Consider the following 20,919-nt stretch of genomic DNA (forward strand, 5'->3'; position numbering starts at 1 on the left):
ACTGCTTTGGTTATATCAAATCTTCTTGCATCTTTTACATTTTCTACTTCTACAGTTACTGTTGCTTCCTTTGTGCATACTCTTCTTTGTACCTCTTGCTTATCCTTACCTTTCTCACCTCTTCGTTGGCCGGGCTCTTCATTTTATTTATCTCTTTGTCTGTTGTCAAGTCCATTTTCTTTACCTCTCCGTCTATTATCCAGCCCATTTTCTTTATCCTTTCTTGCAAGTCCCTCCATCTCCATGTCGTTGCCGGGGAATCTGTCCATGATTAAAAATAAAACACACTACATAACCACCCTTCAGTCAGCAAAATGCTGCTGTTAGGTGGTTTTTAAAGACAAAAAGAAAACAAACAAACAAAAACACTCAAGGTCAATAAACAAAAAGGTAGACAAACGAAATGGGGAGAGCCTTTCTCTCCTTACTGCTGCCAACTCACTTCCTGTTTGCTCTATAGCCCCCTCAGGGTGGTGTGGCCGTAAGCAATGACAGCTGTCAAGTGTTGGCTATTGAAACTAGGCGCAGCCCCAGGAGGCGAGCACAGATTAGCTGCCTGCAGCGCCAATGAGCTGGACAGCCGGAGCTGGGCAAGCTGTGAAGCACCAGATTCCATGTCACGGTACTGCGGTGTGGCTCCCAGGAGACAGCTCCTGCCAAGCTTGCATGTCAGGATGGCCGAGCGGTCTAAGGCGCTGCGTTCAGGTCGCAGTCTCCCCTGGAGGCGTGGGTTCGAATCCCACTTCTGACAAACCGAGCCTGCGGCAGTGCGCTCAGGCTGAATTCTTTAACTCTCTGCCCCCATGTCCGAATGATACAGTAACACTGACAAAGTGCCGCATCACGCGGGCTTTAATGCAAGTGCACTGAAAGGGGATCAAAAGAATTGTCCTGGGATGGTGTTGCTTTTTAAGGTTTGCAGGGCAATTTTTTCATCAAATCCTCGTACAACGTCAAGTCATGACATTTGACAGATCCATGCCCTTGTATCGTGGATCATCCAGTGAGCAGAGAGCCAATTGAGAATGTGCATAAAAGCAAATCAGAATGTTTCCGCCCAGTTGCTAACAGGAGACCCTCTGCTTGTAAAGCCATCGTGATAACCACAGGAGCCTCCGGTTAGGGTGAGAGCACTGTCTTGTGGTGCCAGCGCAGAGAGACGGAAAGTCACTTTCCACAATGTTTTCATTCAATGTTCTACGCTGGTGGAATCACCTTCCCATTCCCACTCGGATTACGGATACACTGGTGTCCTTCAAACGACAGCTAACACCCATCTCTTCAGAGTACACCCGAACCCCGGTGAATATCCCTCTCTCTAAAGAAAACGAAACTCCTACTGCAGCACTAAATTCTCTGAGCACAAACAAATTACTTGGAATAAATAGCCCTTTTTCGTATGCATTGCCTCGTCTTGTTGAATACCTCCACTATTGTATGTCGCTTTGTCATAAAAGCCAGAGATTGTTTCCGCCCAGTTCCGAACTGGGGACCTTTCGCGTGTGAGGCGAACGTGATAACCACTACACTACAGAAACCTTCAGGCAGATCGAGCTGATAACCCTTTTTGATTGGGTGCCTGTCGACGATCATTGCTGGTGCGGCAGTGGATGCCATTACTTTCTTGCCAAAAGAAGAGCACTGTTTCTGCTCGGTTTCGAACCGAGGACCTTTCGCGTGTTAGGCAAACGTGATGACCACTACACTACAGAAACCCAAAAAAAAAAAAACAAGGCGTACGCATTGATCAATCGAGCGGACAAAGCCAACTCGGCGTGACAAGCTCCCTGCAGGTATTAGGGCCAATTTACAATCCGGGCCCGACACAGCTGTACAGGTCCTTGCGAAATGTCCCCTTTCGTCACATTTGAAGCACCTGAATTCTGGGCGTTCCTTCATCACATTTTCTGAGCTCATGCATAGTCGACAGGTTTTTACCTGATTGGTGTGCATGACTCTAAAGTGCTGTGGCGCTTCCGCCGTCTCGATTTTGGTACTGTATGGTAAGGAGACCATCTCTTCCGGAAATCTGTTTTTTACAAACCTTGTTCCATCTTCTATGTTTGTGCCAGGATACAATCTTCTTTTAATTTTAGATATGGGGAAAACTCCCCATCTCTCTAGCTTGCTTAAAATTTCTTCATTTGCTAGGTAAACAGGCAGATGCTTGAACGAAACAACATAGTCTCTGTTTTGTAACCTCCGTACTTCAGATTTCACTCCTTTAATTGTCAATCCATTGTCTATTAAAATTTCGGTGTCATCTTCAGTCTCCATTGTTACTTCATACTCCCTTTGTTTGTTTGGGTCTCACCGCCAGCATTCTTCCTTCTCCAATCAGCTCCGTGACTGCTTTGGTTATATCAAATCTTCTTGCATCTTTTACATTTTCTACTTCTACAGTTACTGTTGCTTCCTTTGTGCATACTCTTCTTTGTACCTCTTGCTTATCCTTACCTTTCTCACCTCTTCGTTGGCCGGGCTCTTCATTTTATTTATCTCTTTGTCTGTTGTCAAGTCCATTTTCTTTACCTCTCCGTCTATTATCCAGCCCATTTTCTTTATCCTTTCTTGCAAGTCCCTCCATTTCCATGTCGTTGCCGGGGAATCTGTCCATGATTAAAAATAAAACACACTACATAACCACCCTTCAGTCAGCAAAATGCTGCTGTTAGGTGGTTTTTAAAGACAAAAAGAAAACAAACAAACAAAAACACTCAAGGTCAATAAACAAAAAGGTAGACAAACAAAATGGGGAGAGCCTTTCTCTCCTTACTGCTGCCAACTCACTTCCTGTTTGCTCTATAGCCCCCTCAGGGTGGTGTGGCCGTAAGCAATGACAGCTGTCAAGTGTTGGCTATTGAAACTAGGCGCAGCCCCAGGAGGCGAGCACAGATTAGCTGCCTGCAGCGCCAATGAGCTGGACAGCCGGAGCTGGGCAAGCTGTGAAGCACCAGATTCCATGTCACGGTACTGCGGTGTGGCTCCCAGGAGACAGCTCCTGCCAAGCTTGCATGTCAGGATGGCCGAGCGGTCTAAGGCGCTGCGTTCAGGTCGCAGTCTCCCCTGGAGGCGTGGGTTCGAATCCCACTTCTGACAAACCGAGCCTGCGGCAGTGCGCTCAGGCTGAATTCTTTAACTCTCTGCCCCCATGTCCGAATGATACAGTAACACTGACAAAGTGCCGCATCACGCGGGCTTTAATGCAAGTGCACTGAAAGGGGATCAAAAGAATTGTCCTGGGATGGTGTTGCTTTTTAAGGTTTGCAGGGCATTTTTTTCGTCAAATCCTCGTACAACGTCAAGTCATGACATTTGACAGATCCATGCCCTTGTATCGTGGATCATCCAGTGAGCAGAGAGCCAATTGAGAATGTGCGTAAAAGCAAATCTGACTGTTTCCGCCCAGTTGCTAACAGGAGACCCTCCGCTTGTAAAGCCATCGTGATAACCACAGGAGCCTCCGGTTAGGGTGAGAGCACTGTCTTGTGGTGCCAGCGCAGAGAGACGGAAAGTCACTTTCCACAATGTTTTCATTCAATGTTCTACGCTGGTGGAATCACCTTCCCATTCCCACTCGGATTACGGATACACCGGTGTCCTTCAAACGACAGCTAACACCCATCTCTTCAGAGTACACCCGAACCCCGGTGAATATCCCTCTCTCTAAAGAAAACGAAACTCCTACTCCAGCACTAAATTCTCTGAGCACAAACAAATTACTTGGAATAAATAGCCCTTTTTCGTATGCATTGCCTCGTCTTGTTGAATACCTCCACTATTGTATGTCGCCCAGTTTCGAACAGGAGACCTTTAGCGTGTAATGCAAACATGATAAACACTACACTACGGAAACCAATAGGCCAGTGCTGCTTCAAGTATTTATAGTCTTTTTTTATAGAGCTGTCTTGTACGGTCTGCACCGTGAAGGGCCAGCAAATGCACTGGCCACCTGCTCATGCACAACACAAAGCTAAAAGAAATCAGATTCTACGCAAGTTTGCGACACCGCGAGGGGCGGTAAACACTGAGCTGAATTCAAACTTCTAGCCTCACACCGCTCTGCAGAAAGAATGTTTTCAGTGAACGTCAGTACTCAACAGAAGCCTGATTTGACAATTGTCATAAAAGCCAGAGGTTGTTTTCGCCCAGTTTCGAACTGGGGACCTTTCGCGTGTGAGGCAAACGTGTTAACCACTACACTACGGAAACCTTCAGGCAAATTGAGCTGATAACCCTTTTTGATTGGGTGCCTGTCGATGATCATTGCTTGTGCGGCAGTGGATGCTTTTATTTTCTCGCCAAAAGAAGAGCACTGTTTCTACTCGGTTTCGAACCGAGGACCTTTCGCGTGTTAGGCGAACGTGATGACCACTACACTACAGAAACCCCACAAGTGCTTGCACCAGCGAAGTTAGGCCTGCAAGGATAAAACAAGGCGTACGCGTTGGTCAATCGAGCGGACAAAGCCAACTCGGCGTGACAAGCTCCCTGCAGGTATTAGGGCCAATTTACAATCCGGGCCCGACACAGCTGTACAGGTCCTTGCGAAATGTCCCCTTTCATCACATTTGAAGCACCTGAATTCTGGGCGTTCCTTCATCACATTTTCTGAGCTCATGCATAGTTGACAGGTTTTTACCTGATTGGTGTGCATGACTCTAAAGTGCTGTGGCCCTTCTGCCGTCTTGATCACATGTTTTTGGATTTGTCAGGGAAACCAGAGCACCCAGAGGAAACCCACACGAACATGGGGAGAACATGCAAACTCCACACAGAAACACCGACTGACCCAGCTTAGGCTCGAACTAGTGACCTTCTTGCTGTAAGGCGAACATGCTACCCACTGCACCACCATGCAGCCACCATACACATTTTTTCCTAAAATGTATATATATTTTAAGTCTTAGCTCTGCAATTTAACTATTTTTGTGGCAAATATTTTTTCATTATCTTTCAAACAGTAGGCTGAAAAAAAAAACTAATTTTAGAATAACAATTAAATTGCCGGCAATGTGGTGGCGCTGAGGGTAGAACGTTCGCCTCACAGTAAGAAATTTGTTGGTTCGAGCCTCAGCTAGGTCAGGTGGCATTTCTGTGTGGAGTTTGCATGTTCTCCCTGTGTTTGTGTGGGTGTCCTCTGGGTGCTCTGGTTTCCTCCACAAATCCAAAGACATTTGGTACAGGTAAATTGAGTAGGCTCAAATATATATATGTGTGTGTGTTTGGATGTTTCCCAGTGATGCATTGCAGCTGGAAGGGCATCTGTTGTGTAAAACATGGATGGTGCTGGATAAGCTCTTGGGTTATTCCATTGTAGCAACTCCAGACTAATAAAGGGACTAAGCTGAAAAGAAAATTAATGAATTTAGTCGGAATTTAAAGGTTTTTGCATGTGATTTCAATATTATTATTTTTTTGGAATTATAAGCTAAGCTTATTGTGCTGTAGGTTTTTGCTTCTACATTTTACCAACAGTAAACCGGAGCATTATTGAACAAAGAAACATACAAAAGAACCCTTTCTTTTCATTGATACAACCTTTATGCAAAAATCTCCAAAAATGAGGTCTCTACACTTTTGAGCGAACTCTGTTCATTTTCCTGGTGTGAAGCTGATTCTGTTAAATTGCTCCCTGTTCGCAAAGTACAGCTCTGCAATTGCAGCCAGCTGGGCCACTGCATTTTGAGAGACACCTTCTCTCTGGAACGCTCTGGTCATGGTTGCTCCACGTCTTGTCAGCTTTAAAAGCCTTTTGTAGCATGTATGACATCACAAACATTATTAGCTGAAAAACTATTTAAAACAATTAATACCTTTATGACCAAATAATTACAATGCAACCACCTATCGTAAGCCTAATGAGCACGTAAAATTATATAAGTATCAAATGCACATTTGTTTGTGTGTGTGTGTGTGTGAGTGAAAGACAGCATGTAGTAGTGTGTGTAAGAGAGAGAGCCAGTACATGTTTATGAGAAAGCATGTAGAAGTGTGTGTGTGAGAGGGAGGGCTTATCTTTGTGAATGAGAGCTTGTACATGTGTCTGTGAGATGTCGATGTGTTTGTGTTGGCAACATTGTATCATTTACAGTCATGCTAAAAAAGTATTTCTGAATTGAATTGAGATAGAATGTAAGTGTGTGAGAGAGAGCATGTACAAGAGTGAGTGTGTTAGTGAGAGTGTGTACAAGTGTGTGTGTGTGTGTGAGTGAGACTAGTTAGTGTTGTGCTGAAATTTGATATGTCCTGCAAACTTGTCAGACCAAACAGTTATTTACTTTTTGGTTTTATTTATTTAATAAATGTATATGGTATTTAAGCAAAGTTTTAGGGGAACTGGATATAATTATAAAGAATAATATTTTGTACATAATATAATCAATTTTATTTTAAAATTTTATTTTAAATAATAATAGGCCTACACACACACACACACACACAGTCTAAAAATTGAATATTAAGCATGTAATATACACCCAGTCTAAAGCATGAAGTTTCCAGAAGCACTCAAACTGCTCAAGGCTGGGCTAATGCTGAGGTTTCATCTTTGGGTAGAGACTCAATAATATCCATCTGCACAGTGTGACATCACATTCGACCGGCGCGTGCGTGTGTGTGTGTGGCTTTTTTTCTGTGTTAGTGGGCGAGGCCGCAGGTTTCAAATCTCCCGGGTTTGCGCACACAACTACTTGTGTTTCGTAGATACAACATCATGAAACATCTAATGACTCGTTATCAAGACGACTCATTTGAAGCACTATGAGTCGACTCTTTTATAGATGAATCAACAGTTTTAAACACTGTACACTTACAGATTTAAGCCTTAGCTGGATATTTCACTTCACTTAGAGCTGTTACACACTACATGGAAGGGTATTTTCAAAAACCCATAATATGGACTCTTTAACAAAATAAATACACTATTTAAATAAAATAGAAATCAACAAGTGAAATAGAAGAAACTGTAGAACTATTATGGTTATAAACTATATAAATACACACACATGTGAGGGTCCATCTATTAGTACCATGACGGAGCTAACAGCATGGGTGAAGGTCAAATGCATGTAAACCTTTTAGCACATGTGAAAAGAAATATTTTTGTTCGTTATAATTTATTTTAATTTGTTTCTAGCTCTGAATTTTAATCTGACTCCAATTTATAATAGTTTTAGATTTAGATTCATCTAATTCAAGCTGATTACCTTATAGGTTGTGATTAGGTCTAATTTAGATTTATTAACCTAATAAATCCTTATATTCAATTAATGTTTCATCGTTTACTCAAAGTTGCTTAAAGTCAGTATGCTGGCCAGTTTCATCTGCTCACGGACATATCATCGCCAGTTCCGATTCTTAGCAGATATGCTAATTTCCTTTAAGTAATAATAGGCCGCCCCATGCTTGCACATACTTAAAGAAAGTTTGATTTAGCCCCTAGATTATATCATACCCCTAGATTATATCATCAGTGATTGTCAGAAATCAACAGGTCTCCAATGTTGTGCCCATGCTCCATCCATTGTGCCTAAATAGATGACTAATCCTGGTTGTAGGCTGCGGAAACGTCAGCCTAAACAATCTACTACATTTAAATGATTTCGGAAGATATTAGAGTTAAACTAGAATTTTACATTTATTTGTCAGGAAAAGATTTTCCATTCCAGTTCACATAATTAAACAAAATAAGCCAATCAAGATTGTACAACATCAATTACTCAAAGATACATTGAAGAGTTAAAGAGGAATACCTGAACATGAAGAAATACATTGCAGCATACAAGTCCTGATGCAGAGCTCAGAGATTCACAACCTGCAATGGGGTATCCTGTCTACAGGATCCCACGGACAATTCTGCACCCTTTGCCTAAATACTCAAATCATCATAAATTCAAGACAATAAAAGCTTCACTAAGACTCTTGCCTGGTCATGAGTTGATGCGAAGACCATTTTGCCTGGAGTGGAGCATCTGGCAAAGATCTTTTCAAAGTCAAAACCCAAATTAACTGATATAAAGGAGATTGTAAAATATTACAGTGAAATTAAGACCACTTTACCAATCACATAGAGACATTTAAAATCACACCAAACATGAATATAAAGCCACAAGATACACCATATTAAAAACTTAAACATTCGGTGTGAAATGTGAGTGAGCTGCTCTGGTGGAGAAGGTAAAGTCCAGGGCAAAGAGGGGGGCTCAGGATGCATGATCGAGACAACCTGAACAACTGGTTTTCTAGCTGATCTTCTTCTCACATTGGAAAGTTTATTGTTTTAGTGCCTGACCATTCTCATGGTCTTGTCTCATGTGGAGTTCCATAACAGTTTGCAGATTTTAATATTATGGAGAGATATAGCCATCCTTACAATATTATGTGCATATCTGATCTTAAACTGTAGTTCCACTGTACTCTGCAACGAGAACCTCAGTCAATAATATTTATGTAAAACTGAATTTTTGTTGCATCATATGATCATATTTTAAACTTTTCATAAAATCATCAAACAATGTGTACCTAAAAAGCATTTTCTAAGAAATAAAAAAAGTTCTGTCCTATTGTCACTAAGTTATTGTTACTTTTTTCTACTGGATATGTGGTTTAAATCTAGTATATATATATATTGCTGGCTTGCTATCTGAAAACAAACAGCTAGGCGATAGATTAATTAAATTCTACAATTACAAGTGATTTGTAGTTTGTTCATTTATACTCCATTTTTTGTTTAATAATGTTTTTCTATGCAGACTTTATGTATTGGTCTAATATTTGTATAAAGATAGTTTGCATTTGCATTTACTCATTTAGCATCTTTTATCCTGCGACAACAACTAATGACAAAAGAAGAAACAGACTCAGCCTACCAAAGGTTCAGAGCTTGTGCTATTAAATGCTAACAAACCTTAAGCCAAGTCCAACAAGTAAAGCCACACAGTGTTGTTTTAAAGCTTATTTAATTTTATTTATTTTTTTAAATGCACCGTTCTTTTCTCAAGTCAAGTTGTTAAGCTCATTAGGCCCTGTGGCTTTTGTTTTTTATTTATAATATCTTTCACTTAAATTGCTGTTTCATAAAAACATCTACTGGGAAGAGTTGCCATATTTGATATAAAGATTTTATGGCACAAACGTGTAATTTAATTTAAAGCTTGTTTGTTTTTATTTATTAAAAAGCCTAGCTTGATGTGCACTATTTTGTTTTTCTTTTGCTTATTTTATTGTCGTGATTTATAAAGTAATCTGATTTGTTATGAAAGCTTTTCTAATAAAATAATAATAATAATAAAACAATAAACAACAATTAAACAGTGTTTAAGTGTGTAATACTGGCAGCATCATATGTTAGAAAACTATTCACAAAGACTATTTGATTTATTAAATAACTCATCTCTTATGCTTTCTTTCATGTTATGTGACAAAATGAATGAATGACTCGGATTAACTAAAAGATTCATTAATTCGCTCATGTGCACGATGTGAAGCTGCTTTGACATGATCTACATTGTAAAAGCGCTATACAAATAAAGCTGAATTGAATTGAATAGTGCGAGACAAGATCAGTTAATTTTTCGAGTCCTCTATCGAGTCGTTTGTTCACCACATGAAAAACTACAGCCAAACATATGCATTTATATGCCAATCATATGCATTTAGAGCCAGAAAAAGAATTGATCTGTTCACCTCTCGAGTCCTCGGGTTTGAGTTATTCTGTCACGTGATGAACGAACGACTCAAGAACCAGAAGACTCGAAAGGTGAACTAATTATCATGGCTCCTATCGGCTCAGACTGTGTACATTGGTTAAGATTATATGTGACTGTCATTGTAACGTGAACACACCACTGACATTTGAAGACATGAAGAGTTGAGCTGAGCAAACAGACAACAATGCCTATAGACAAATAAGCAGGTAAACATTGAATTGTTATTTTCTTCTTCTTATAATTTATTTATGACTCATTTGTCGTGTAATCAACCTTCTGGGCTAGTTGTAGATGTGTTTGGAAGCAATTCGTAACATTTTAATAATATTTTGGCAAATTGAACCAAATTAACGAAATGACTCGAAAAAAGATTTGTTCATCTCGATCAGTAAATAAAATGATCCGAACTTCCCATCACTATTGAGTATGCGAAATTCTGTTGTACGCCACTGCGAAAAGGGGCGGGATTAAACAAGATGATTAGACATGAATGGTTTCTCTCCAGTGTGGCTCATGATGTGTTGATTAAGGTGTGATGATTGGCTGAAACTCTTCCCACACTGAGTGCATGTGAATGGTTTCTCTCCACTGTGGATCCTAATGTGTCGATTAAGGTTTGATGAAAAGTTAAAACACTTCCCACACTGAGTGCATGTGAATGGTTTCTCTCCAGTGTGGATTGTCATGTGTTGATAAAGGGTTGATGAGAAGTTAAAACTCTTCCCACACTGAACACATGAGAATGGTTTCTCTCCAGTGTGATTCCTCATGTGTTTATAAAGGTTTGACGAGCGGTTAAAACTTTTTCCACACTGAGTGCAAGTGAATGGTTTCTCTCCAGTGTGAATCCTCATATGTTGATAAAGGCCTGATGAGCGGTTAAAACTTTTCCCACACTGAGTGCATGTGAATGGTTTCTCTCCAGTGTGGATCATCATGTGTTGATTAAGGTGTGATGATTGGCTGTAACTCTTCCCACACTGAGTGCATGTGAATGGTTTTTCTCCAGTGTGGATCATCATGTGTAGAGTAAGGGATGATGACTTCCTGAAACTCTTCCCACACTGAGTGCATGTGAATGGTTTCTCTCCAGTGTGGATCATCATGTGGTCATTAAGGTTTGATGATTGGCTGAAACTCTTCCCACACTGAGTGCATGTGAATGGTTTCTCTCCAGTGTGTATTTTCATGTGAATCTTAAGATTGTCTTTTCTTCCAAAACTCTTTCCACACTGAGTGCAGATGAAACGGTTCTTGTCTCTCCTTTTCAAAATACCATCAGTCTGTAAATAGGTTTTTTCCTCAATTTTGACATGATGTTCCTCCTCTTTACTCCCCTCATTCACTTCAATTAAGTCTAAAATAAATAAATAAAACAGTTTTCATTAAGTCTTAAAAACTCTCATCAAAAGCTGAAAAGTGAGAAGACACAGGAAACATTAGCCGCATTTCCACTATCGGGCCAGTGCGAGCCAGGGCTTTAATCGGGCCGGGCCGGGCCGGGCCAATAGCCCGGGAGGTTGAGAAATGAGGCCGAAATCATGTCGCGTTTCCACTGACGGGCTAATAGCTCACAGCGCGTCACGCAAACACCGCCCACAGAACATCCCCGAATCAAACGTCACACAACCCGCTCACTTCAGATAAAGCACACCATAGAATCATCACGAAACGAAACCATTAAAATGAAGACAACCGAAACAAACAAATGACACGTTACTGTACAGCAGTACATGAAATGTCTTTACGCACAGACCTGTGTATTTCCATGCATTACATTTGTTTACTCGCCGACCAACTGGCATTGTGCATCGACTGCTCTCGCCGAACGCAGGGACCCATCACAGAGAGCGCACACATCCATAATATAAAGCCACAGAAATTCTCCTTTATAACTCGATATTGCATGTATTTTATAACATCCTCGTTTTGATAGAAGTCGTGTTAAGTGTTTTAGCATAAGAGCGAGTAGCCTTATATAATATAGCCATATTTGTTGCGCTCGGCAGCTATTCACTAAAGCTCTTCATTTAAAGTTTCATTTATAAATTTAACCACGTCATATAAAAACATAAGCAGTTGTTTGAGCATATAGAACACATTTTGTGTTTGGACTTTCCCCCATATGCGTTTAAAGCAGCGAGCGCTGCGCACGACTGGGTGACAGAAAAAAAAGGTATAGGCTAGATTCTGCTTTCACTCCCCCAAATAATGCTCTGTTTGCGCGATTTGATTAATATCATCGTATCCAAATACTTTATAAATAATATTTCAAACCTTCTCCGGTGTTAATTGTTTTCATAAAATATCGAAAATCTTTTTTTTTCAGACAGGTCTTTGTAAAATGAAAGTTATAGGCTATATATGTGGCTTTAAAACGGTTTGATTTATGTATTGTATATAGGCTACCTACATATAGCTAGCTTTGTTTATTTTATATTGGTTAATTTATTTAATGTGATTTTATAAATATCCAATATTTGTGATTCTTTAAATTATATTTCATTAAAGCTTAGGCTATTTTATCAAGATATGACAATATATTGTTTAAAGTCTACGAAAGTGGGTTCGTAATTTGTTAAGTTTATGTCTTTCTGTTGTATTTATATGTGTATTATCTCCAAAATAAATAAAGAAAAAAGCCGCTCGCGGCATAACAGAGCTGTGAAGGAGCGCTTTAGCCCGGTCTCACACACACATACAGCATCTCAACGCGCACAAACAAACATTTTAAACTTGACAAAAACTCTCGAAAACCTTTACTGTCTGCTGTGTCTTTAATATGGTGTAAAGATTATTATGCGTTATTGAAACATAAAGGAGGACGAAGCAAAAAACGTCACTATAAATTAAAACTACTTTATTATTTTATGCAGCAGCGTTACATTTAAAAGGGAAACATAAGGGCGATCATACTCAAAAAGAACCCAAACTATAAGGCTAGATGTTTTCTTTCCCTTATTTCTTTATTTGTTTGGCGCATGTACTCATGTGCGATCAGAAAACTGCCCGCCTCTCCTTTCACTCCGCCCCGAAGCCCCAGCTGGCCCTCCTTGGCCCAAGGTATTCGGCGGGCCGAAAAAGGCCGGCCGCTGGCCCCAAGAAAGCCCCGCTTTGGCCCGATTAGGCCCCGGAAGTGACAGTGGAAACCCCACTGGCCTTGGCTCGCCCTGGCTCGCTCGCTTTAGGCGCGATAGTGGAAACGCGGCTATTGGCTACACATTTTGATGCAAATTGATAAAATGTAAAAATAAATTGTTTAAATGTAAAATAAATCAGATCATATTGTGTTTGGTCCATTAACGTGTACACATTTATACAAAGTCTTGGATTTCATTACAGAGGTCTTAATTTATTTATTTATTTTACCTTTCTAAGATTAAGTTCATACATTGATTGTTTTAAAACATCTATTTCATAATACTTTAATATGAGGAATAAAACACTGCTTATTGTCAAAACTCATTCCTAGGAACTTTACCTTATCTTACCTATCTAAAAAAGCTCCTGATCTAAATGCATAGATCTTAAAAAACAAAAATGCATGCATACAGTTTTTGACTTAGAAAAATTAAAACCATTTAAAACTGACCAGTCATATATTTTATTTATACATATTTAAATTTGTCTCTTGATTGTATACATATTTTTCCTTTATAACAAATACATAAATCATCTAAATATAAACTACGAAATATATTATTCCCATTAACATTTACAATATTATTAATTTTAATACTAAATAGTGTTACTGATAGTATACTTTCTTGGGGCACTCCTGATTCTCATATATGCTATATATGCTCATATATTCAGATAATATAGTTTTCATACGCACACGAAAAACTCTATTGAATAAAAAAAATTTGCAATAAAATTAGGCAAATTTCCTCAAACACCCATCTTGTGTAAATCTTTTAAAATACCATACCTCCTGGTAGTGTCAAAGGCCTTTTCCGGATAAAAAAAAAACTGCTTGTATGTGTTCTTTTTTAATAAAACCATCTCGTACAAAAGATTCTAATCGTATAAGATGGCAAAGAGTACTTTTCCCTCTTCTAAACGCACACTGATATTTATTAATCTTCTGTTTTTTTTTAAATCCACACCAATCGATCATTAATCATTTGTTCCATTGTTTTGCAAAGGCAACTGGTAAGTGCTATTGGATAATAATTATTTAAATGATCTTTTCCTGGTTTAGGTATTGGTATAATAATAGCTTCTTTCTAAAATGCTGGTATTTCTCCTAATTTGCAGATATTGTTAATCCGACAAGATGCAGAAATGCCATCTAAAAAGATGACCTGCTGTTTGTCCAGTCAGGGACATTGACAACATAAATATACAAATAAAAATGTTAACCCGGGGTTTGCGAATGTGAAATGTCTATTAATGAACACCAGGTATAGCATGAGCAGTGTGGAACGAGATTACAGATAATACAGGATTCTGTTTATCCAGTGTTAGAATGACGCGGAGTTAATAATTTCAAGAGTTAAAAGCTCTACAAATACTCAGCCTCAGCTCTCAGAATAAACAGAGCACAATGACAAACAGTGACATACATAAATTGTCAATCATATCATAGCAGTGACCTGATCTTATATGCTATTGTTTTAGAACTTACAATTACTGGAGAAATGACCAGGAATAATACACAATAGAAAACAGTATAACTCAAGGGCGAACTGGCCATAGGGAGACATAGGGACATTTCCCCTTGGTCTGACAGTCATCTGACCTGCTGCCACCGTGATTCTGGCCCGCTCTGCCCCCACTTATCATAAACATTGCGCTTAACTCCCCATACTTAATTTAGTAATAGGAAATTAATCCTTAACAAAGTATGAAAGTACAATTATTAAGCATATTATAAATGTGGTTGTAAGTCAGGAATACAGCATATGTAGCTGCAGTTATGAACTGTTTAATAACGCTTATTCATTTAGAGTTAATGCTAAACAGATAATGAATTCACTATTAGCTAATGCATAATAAATGGTTTATAGTGTGTTGTTATTATAAAGTGTTACCGAATTATCTGTTGTCTTAGACCCGACTCATGGGCGAGAATTAATGCTATGAAGTTTTACCTCCCTGACTCTTTATCCCTCCTTTCTGCTTTATAGCCATGCTTAGTGAAAGTAACACCATTGGCATATTACATAAACTTTACATAAACTTTGTGTGACAGGGTGCAGAAGGTAAGTGATGGTGATTGATGCCTTCAATGACCAATCAGTGCAGAGTACGCGCCTATTTATTGCTAAGGGCTGTAGCCTGTCATGAGGCATGTTCTGAACTCCACTTCCTGTGTGGGTGTGCGTGTGTGCTGGCAATGGCTTCCAGCCGGCCTGGTGTATGTGTGTTTCCATCAGTGTTTGGACTGATTGGACGACTGACTGGCCCACTGTCAGTTTGTGTGGTTGAAGACTTTTTATATCAATCGGCGAATTTGGTATAAGAGCACCTCATTCATGGATTCTCCTTCTCGTTCGGATCGTAAATGTGCCCACATTTGTCGCTGCTGTTAAAGAACATTCATGCTACAATCCAGAAGCATTTAATGCTATCGTCTGGGTGATGCTACTGTCTGAGTACTGACCGAGCTCTGTCAAGACCTCTTTTATTGTATTTAAAGAAAATAGAAGGTTCAGTTGCGTTGGCAGACCTTGGGCCGTCAAAATTGAACAAACTGTCATCAATGTGATGAAATTGCGTCCATGTTTGATTGCACCAAAGTGTATTCTGTGAATCCTCCTTTCCTGTGACTGTATAGTTCATTAATCCATTTCAAGAGCCCTCATTATTACTCTGTATTGAGTTCTGAGTGACTGATTTGTGTCTGTGCTTTGTGTAAAATTAACCTGTGTGAGAGGAGCCCTTTTCCCATTAGTAGCTCTTGGTATTTTCTTTCTGTTTTTTTGCAGGAGCTGGGGGCCCACGGGTTAAGGAACCTTTTTAGTGGTTGTGCTGCTGTGCCAGTGTGTGCTGTGGGACACTTCTGATGCACCAGGGTGTGTGGCTGGAGTGTGCTGTGGTGTAAAAGTGTATGGTGTATTTCACTGGTGATCACTCCTGCGGGTAGCCCCAGTCCTGTGAGTGAATGGCTCTATTTGGGAACATTGATTTGGAGAGTATGATATGGAGTATTTTCTGTGTGTGGGTTGAATGATAACCACTTTTAGTGCCTTTTGTGAGTAAGCCCTCCAGAGCTGATTGGTTTAGGACCTATTTTAGTGTTAGCATTTTTAAAGAATTGTGAATAAAGTTTTTGTATTTTTGTATTTACTCATTATTTTTGTCTCCTGTCTGCTCCTTAAACTAAAAAGAGACGAATCTGTGTGACCTTTAAATATTTGTCCTGGGTTTGAATCCCAGGTGGCGTAGTCGGTATAAAAATTTAAACTGAGATAAGGCGTTGGGTTTGGGTGCACTGTAAAAAATTGCTGTTAAAAAACGGTCAGATTCTACGGTAAAATAATGTTTTTTCACTAAAACAGTAATTTTCTGTTAAAAACAGTGCTTTCTGGGTAACTTTTTTGTTTTCGAGAAAGTAACCAACTGCAGAAAACTGTGAGCCAACAGAGTTCAGATTCGATGTTTTGAAGTCTGTGTTTGAAATCACACTTTGTGTCCTTGTTCACTATTTCATACACTAGTTAACTAATATAGTTCACCTGACAGAGTTAATGAACACTAATGAGTGAATTCAGACACTGATGAACACCTGCTGTTAATAATTACAATTACTGAAGAAAATAAACAAGAAACACAAACAGTGACTTGAGTTACAACATTAAATAAAATAAAATAAAATAAAACAGCTTCAGTCTCAGCAGAGGATCATTAAACAACTCCACAAACAACAGCAGACACACTTATTACTGACTGATTTGACTTCCATACTATTCTCATTGAGATCCAACAGAAATTAAGGTGTTTTTTGTGTCACCGTAATGGAGTGAGGGGCTGATTTAGTTGGGCTGTTCACCCTTGAACTAATTTAAGAAGATTTTCCAACTGCTGTAATACAGAGTTTACAAAATGTTTTTACTATAGCAATAAAGTTGGGAAGTCAATAAATAGAGAAATCTAATTATCTGAAATTAGTTATGATAAATGTTTTGGTATAAATCTGGATGAAGGGCCTCATGCAATAGATTTTATGCTTAGTTGCAGGTATTAATTTAATTAATGAGAAGTGGAAACAGAAAAGTTACCTCCGAAATTACTTAACAGTTAAGAAATAACATACAAAAACAGTTCAGTTATGACAAATACACACTCAGACCTCATGAATCTGACCTTGTATCTCAACAATGGTAACATCTCAAATGTTTCATGCTGCAATGCATGCTGGGAGTGTCACTTTACAAATATCCCAGCATGCATTGCGGTATAAATAAATGTTGTATAATGGTCTAACGGTTTTCTTCATTTGTGTTTGATTCTGCTGTTGTTTATGTTTAGACTTTCAGTTGCCTGTTTGTGAGTTAAACTATTAATTTTGTTAGTTGTCACCATTATTGAGGTTCATATGCTGATTATTGATGTCTCTTTGAGTGCGATTTACACCATAGAGCAGTGTTATTGACCAAGGTATTCTTAAAAACTTCCAGAAATCATTGCCGTATATATACATATATATATATATATACACACATACATATAATGTGAAACAATAGATTTAACATTGAATAGGAGCAGTAAATTTTATTATACTAAATGAGAACAGACTCTGCCATTTAACAGCAACATGAACATCTCCAGATCTTATTTAGGTTTTTGGCTGGCTTGCCACAACAAAGGAGCTTTTTAAACAAAGTTCTTAACAATTGTAGCAGCCAAGATATATAAATGTTAAAAATGACAAGGCTAAGAGCCCAACTAAAGCAAACTCTGTTCTCCATGATGGTGACGTAAAACTTTCACTTTTTCTCAAGAAGAACTTTAGTAGATGTTATACAAAAGTACATGTATTAAGTAATAAGTGTAGCTGGTGATGTTGTTTGTAGAGTTGTTTAATCATCCGCTGATCATTTAAATGATTTAATCATTTGTTGTTCTTCAGGTTATTTCATTATAAAGCTGTGACTAAAGTTTTGTATGTTCTGTTCTTGTTTTTTCCCTTCAGTATTTCTTCATTTGTTCATTGTTAATCCTCAATTATCATTTAATTAGTCAGTTAATTAATGAATTTACTTCAGCTTTGCTCCATGTTTCTTGAACACTCAGTAGTGTGGACACTTCAATTAAAACTGAAGTATAGGCTCTGGGGTTTAAAGGGTTAAAGGTGTGAGAGGTAAAAACACAGTGTAAAATGTATTTTAACAGTAATATACTGTTAATTTACACTACGGAAATAGACTGTAAAAAAACAGTAGATTGCTGGCAACCACAGCTGCCAGTAGATTACTGTTAAATCAAGAAAAAAACAGTATTTTACTGTAAAACCTGAAGCTAATTTCTTCTGTCTGTCACCGTTGTGGAGGAGAGTAGAGCCAGTGTATGAGTTAAAGATGAACAATGAACTGCTGATGTTATTCTGCATGTTTCTCTATTTAAAGATAGCGGCTGTTTAGTTGCTGATGCAGTCAGAATCTCTCTGGTGATTCCAGATTTACATGTATGTGTGCTGTTGTGAAAAATAAGACATTAGAGTTAAACCGAACTTTTCTAATTAACTAAAATAAGTTATCATTATAAGTATGCTTCTAAGCATATATAGCACATTACTTCATAAACTCATTCATCAGTTGACCAAGTTGAGGCAGTTGCTTTCAGTGAACAAAATGAGTTCACTTGAGTATTGTGTAAATCAATGTAGTCCATGTATTTTTACAGCAACATACTGTAAAATAACAGTACATTGCTGGCAACTGCAGCTCCCAGTTTTAACGGGACAATTTTTAACAGTGTGGTTCTAAGGGAGCTAACCCTTTAGCAAGCTTAACCATCGCTTGGGTCTCAGCACCCCAACCCTAAGCTTCTTTCCCGCACTCCGCTACATTCGCAAAACTCGCTGTGTGCCGACACCTCTGCACAAAAGGCTGTTAATTCAGTTTCATGGCACATGAGCAGCGCTTATTTTATCAGCGTGCATGCTAACAACCGGGATTCACACAAGAGCATGAGCAAGGTGCGCGGGAATGTTTTTCTGTATGCATGCATCAGATTGCTATCACAAACTTTGTTTCAGTTGCACATTGAGAATAACAAACTCGCACGTGTAAAAGATGCTAAATGTAAATGTAAAAATTCAAAAAAATTACTATATTATTTTGGATATTTCTTAGCAAAAGATTTTAAATGTTGTTTAAAAAAGCAAGCTTTACTAGTATCCACACACTTTTTATCCAAAATAAACTTTCTCTAAAATAAAAAAAATGACCAAACCTTTAAAAAACTATAATAAACTAAATTTATGCACAATAATCTGTCCAGGTCGATGTCCTCAGCAGTAAATACATGGAGCACGTCTAAACCAGTGTTATTGTAAAGAAAATAATTAAAACATTATGATAAATAGAGTTAAAATGACCCTTTTCAATAAAAAAGTTTAATGTTTTATTGAGATGGATTGTTGGTGATTGTATGGGTTTTGGCCAGATTGGGTAACAAAATATGAACAAACGAAAATAAAGACTTGCTTAAAAAAGATTTAAGACCTACAACACAATATTTCAGTAAATTTAGGACTTTTGAAGACCTAAAAGTTTGATTTAGGAATGTACGACATTTTAGGACCCCACGGATACCCTGTTTAAACACAATAGCCCTGGTAATTAGTTATAATAATATTGATGTAATTCTAATTCAGATACTATCTGTGAGAACTAGTAACAACTACTAGGAACAAGTTTAAACCCATAAAGAAGTTGATTAAAAAAGGGTAATTGTGACCAACGTGACATATGCAAATGGAAAGTACTAAGCCAACACTATCACTGTAATAGCAGATATCTTCTATGAGAATAATGTAGGTCAAATATTGTCAGCTCAGTTAAACTTTTTTTAATTTATTGTTTTTATTTATTTATATATAGTGCCAGTGCGCAGGGATGCTTTTCAAACAGTAGGAGAACAAGAAAAGAAGGTTAAAAAGGTAGAGAAAATAGGAGACTAATTATACATAAAATAATGACAAAAGACATGAGAACAAGTAAGAAAGAAACTCATTCCTGTCTTTCAATGAGTGCTTATGTGTATTTAGGAGAACTAGGCAGCACACTCAGGGCTGCAAGATGGATTTAATTTAGTATTCTTATTATTAAAATATATCTGAATGAGGAACAAATGACTGAGTTGGTCTTTAAGAATGAAAACTAACCTGTTTGTTCCTGCAGATCTTCCTGTTTGACTGTGAATGTTTCTTCAATCTTCACATCTTCACTCTCCTCTTTAATAAACGCCATCTTTATAACAGTGTGGAGATCAGTCGCTTCAGCATGAATTTTTTTTCTGTGTTTGGACACTTTATCCTGTTTAAAACTAATAAAACAATAAACAGAAACAAAATAACTTCTCTTTAACACTTGCTTCAATGGTTTCTTTATATGAGAGTCATTAACAAAACGTTTCTTTACAACACTTAACTTATTACACACTTTCCTGTTACTTTATTCAAACAATAGCCATTAGTTACTGAGAATAAAATAGTACTACGTTGTATAAAGGGTTAAAATAATATTTCCAACAGCATTAACATAATATAGCATCGTATAAAAAACTTAAAACTTTAGAATTTTAACTTTGTATCAGTTTATATCTGTAAACGTTTTCAAACAAACCTTTCTCCAGTTGAATCACAGCGACGAAGCGGCGCTGCCTGATGACGTCACGTGCCACGGCAAAATAAAAGTCTTTTTTTGTTTAACTTTTTTGCCACGATCTGTTGCAGTCATGACCTACTGATACATTTCTCCCATGATTTTCACATTACACTATATCTGCTCTCTCTCACAAAAACCTTAAAACTTTTTAATCCACTTTATAATGATTTGTATGTCTACAACACATTACTTCCTATTAATATCTGAGTCCAAATCTCATCCTCATAATTATGACCTCTTCTTTTCTATTTCTACAACTTCATAGGCCTATGTAGAACATGAATTGTTGTCTCTTATTATCTGTGTTCCATGTTTCCTGCCATTCTTTAGCAATCTTCAGTAATATTTAACTTTACCTCTACTTACAAAAG

At 38.1% G+C, this 20,919-nt stretch overlaps 2 protein-coding genes and 6 non-coding genes across 8 annotated transcripts in view; 2 read left to right on the top strand and 6 right to left on the bottom strand.

The window, feature by feature from the left end:
- The window catches only part of LOC137491295 (uncharacterized), a 331,835-nt gene that overhangs the window by 107,212 nt on the left and 203,704 nt on the right, over nt 1–20,919 (bottom strand). The window lies entirely within an intron of this gene.
- Nucleotides 669–751, top strand: trnal-cag (transfer RNA leucine (anticodon CAG)). Its single transcript has one exon. It is a non-coding gene; the product is annotated as a tRNA-Leu (tRNA).
- Nucleotides 1,466–1,538, bottom strand: trnav-cac (transfer RNA valine (anticodon CAC)). Its single transcript has one exon. It is a non-coding gene; the product is annotated as a tRNA-Val (tRNA).
- Nucleotides 1,643–1,715, bottom strand: trnav-aac (transfer RNA valine (anticodon AAC)). The gene has a single exon. It is a non-coding gene; the product is annotated as a tRNA-Val (tRNA).
- On the top strand, nt 3,017–3,099 carry trnal-cag (transfer RNA leucine (anticodon CAG)). The gene has a single exon. It is a non-coding gene; the product is annotated as a tRNA-Leu (tRNA).
- On the bottom strand, nt 4,140–4,212 carry trnav-cac (transfer RNA valine (anticodon CAC)). Its single transcript has one exon. It is a non-coding gene; the product is annotated as a tRNA-Val (tRNA).
- trnav-aac (transfer RNA valine (anticodon AAC)) lies at nt 4,317–4,389 on the bottom strand. Its single transcript has one exon. It is a non-coding gene; the product is annotated as a tRNA-Val (tRNA).
- LOC108183902 (uncharacterized) lies at nt 7,621–20,546 on the bottom strand. Its single transcript, XM_068220392.2, has 3 exons — nt 20,507–20,546; nt 20,047–20,207; nt 7,621–11,067 (listed from the first exon to the last, which is right to left on the bottom strand). Exons 2-3 carry the CDS (start codon nt 20,129–20,131, stop codon nt 10,178–10,180), a joined length of 975 nt encoding a protein of 324 aa, XP_068076493.1. The 5' UTR covers nt 20,132–20,207; nt 20,507–20,546; the 3' UTR covers nt 7,621–10,177.

Source organism: Danio rerio, chromosome 4 (genome assembly GCF_049306965.1).
Source record: "Danio rerio strain Tuebingen ecotype United States chromosome 4, GRCz12tu, whole genome shotgun sequence".
Lineage (NCBI taxonomy): Eukaryota > Metazoa > Chordata > Actinopteri > Cypriniformes > Danionidae > Danio > Danio rerio.